At 33.0% G+C, this 1868-nt stretch overlaps 1 protein-coding gene across 1 annotated transcript in view; it reads left to right on the forward strand.

Moving 5' to 3' along the window:
• The window catches only part of LOC119832044 (sex peptide receptor-like), a 30250-nt gene that overhangs the window by 17441 nt on the left and 10941 nt on the right, over nucleotides 1-1868 (forward strand). The window contains exons 3-4 of the mRNA XM_038355633.1: nucleotides 73-242; nucleotides 1282-1440. Coding sequence (XP_038211561.1) covers nucleotides 73-242; nucleotides 1282-1440 — 329 coding nt within the window. The remainder of the gene's footprint in view (nucleotides 1-72; nucleotides 243-1281; nucleotides 1441-1868) is intronic.

Here is a 1868-nt window from a genome sequence, read left to right on the forward strand (position 1 = left end):
GCTATCCTGGTGGAAATGACACATACGGCATTTTAGAAGACACAAGACTGATATCGCTACTAAAATTTAAAGGCACAAACCAAAGCAATAACATCGGCGAAATCCTGAGGGTTCTAGAAAATCTAAGAAACAAATACAACATATCAGTGGTAAAAGAATGCGATCGATCCGACTATTGCTCGGGTGAATTCAGGGATTTAATTCTCGCTTACAATAATATACATGGATACGTTAGTTTGCTGGTGAGTAATTACGATGTAGCTAATTTCACTTAGTTCAGTTAATGTAAATAAGAGCCGCCATTGAAGCGGACGATGACAGCTTTATCTGAATATTTAAATGAGCGTCGTTGTTGAACGAGAGCTCGATAGAAAACAGTTCCAATTCGAACTAACATTCGCAGACTTAACACTGGATTCTGTTTAGATGACATACCATTTTCATTAGTATTTCGGAGATAAGACCAAGTACATATTATAATCACATTAAAAATGTCCCAGTATAAATTAACGGTATGTATAGTAACGTATACAAAAACGTATGTTATGCTTTTAACTCACAGTAAATTTATCGCAAATTGGAATGCAAATTGGTCACTCAACTATCCGCCAGTTGCTTGCAATCGCGTTATTATTATTCATCGGGTTTTTAATTAATCTTTTGAAAATTTCAACTTTAAATAAAATCATAATTAATTTACAATATCAATTATAAATTGATTTATGTTATTGTAAAGAAATAGTTTATCGTTGAAAATGTTATTTCTATACTCAGCATCGTTAGTCGTTCATTTGATCGATTTATCCACTAGACGAACAAGTATAATACACTGAAGCTTAACTCTCAGCGGAGAATTATAAAATTTCAGATTGTGCTGACTCGATAAACTGGAAATGTTACCTCAGCAGGTACCTAGATCTAGATCGGTAGATGAAGCAAAACTATTAGAAATGTGTATGTTATAAGAGACGTAGATTCTTTGAGAGTTTTCATTTAAATGTTAAGCTCGGTGAATCATTATCATATTTGTATTTTGACGCTTCAAAAGTGATTCTAAACAGAGTTTAGTTAACAAAATAAATCTCAAACAGTTTGAAAGAATTATTTTTGTTTCTTTCGGGTACCGTTAAAAGCAAATAATTTCAAAGTGAGAATCACTTTCCCAATTGTCTTTTAAGGAAAGAGTCTTATCTAATATCTTAGTACAATCTGACACAAAAACATGTACGATCTTGTAAATTCTGAGTGAGTAATGAAATTATGTATATTTTTTTGACACAGATATGTCTTTTCGGAAGCCTTGCGAACACGCTCAATGTAGCGGTGTTGACCCGACGCGACCTGGCCGGTGCCCCGATTAACCGCCTCCTGAAGTGGCTAGCCGTTGCTGACGTTTTCGTTATGTTGGAATACGTACCTTTTGCTATATACCGATATTTGGTAAGAAAAGCATATGATATTAAGTTTTTGAAACCAAAAATAAAGCTTACCTGTTTTCCATACGATTGTATTGTTTAAAAAGTAAACAAACAAGCAGCTTTCGATTGAGTCAATCTTGATTAAACGGGAAAAGGATCGAGCATCAATATAATATCTATCGCTTATTTGCAAACAGAAGGCAAATATCTGTTTATGTATCGATAAATATAATATATGGAATCACTGTGTCATAGTTTCCTTGACTTTGTTTATCGTTCACTATATTTATAAAAATATTACAATTTATAAGTTATATATTATTTATAAAACTCTCTTGATTCAGAGAAACGTTCATGTGCAATTTCTGTTCCGTAAAATAAATCAAGCTTACTGTTTCATTTTTGCGCTGGGCGAACATATTTCGATAATTGTTTTTCAGAGCATCCTTT

Source organism: Zerene cesonia, chromosome 14, assembly GCF_012273895.1.
Source record: "Zerene cesonia ecotype Mississippi chromosome 14, Zerene_cesonia_1.1, whole genome shotgun sequence".
Taxonomy (NCBI): Eukaryota; Metazoa; Arthropoda; class Insecta; order Lepidoptera; family Pieridae; genus Zerene; species Zerene cesonia.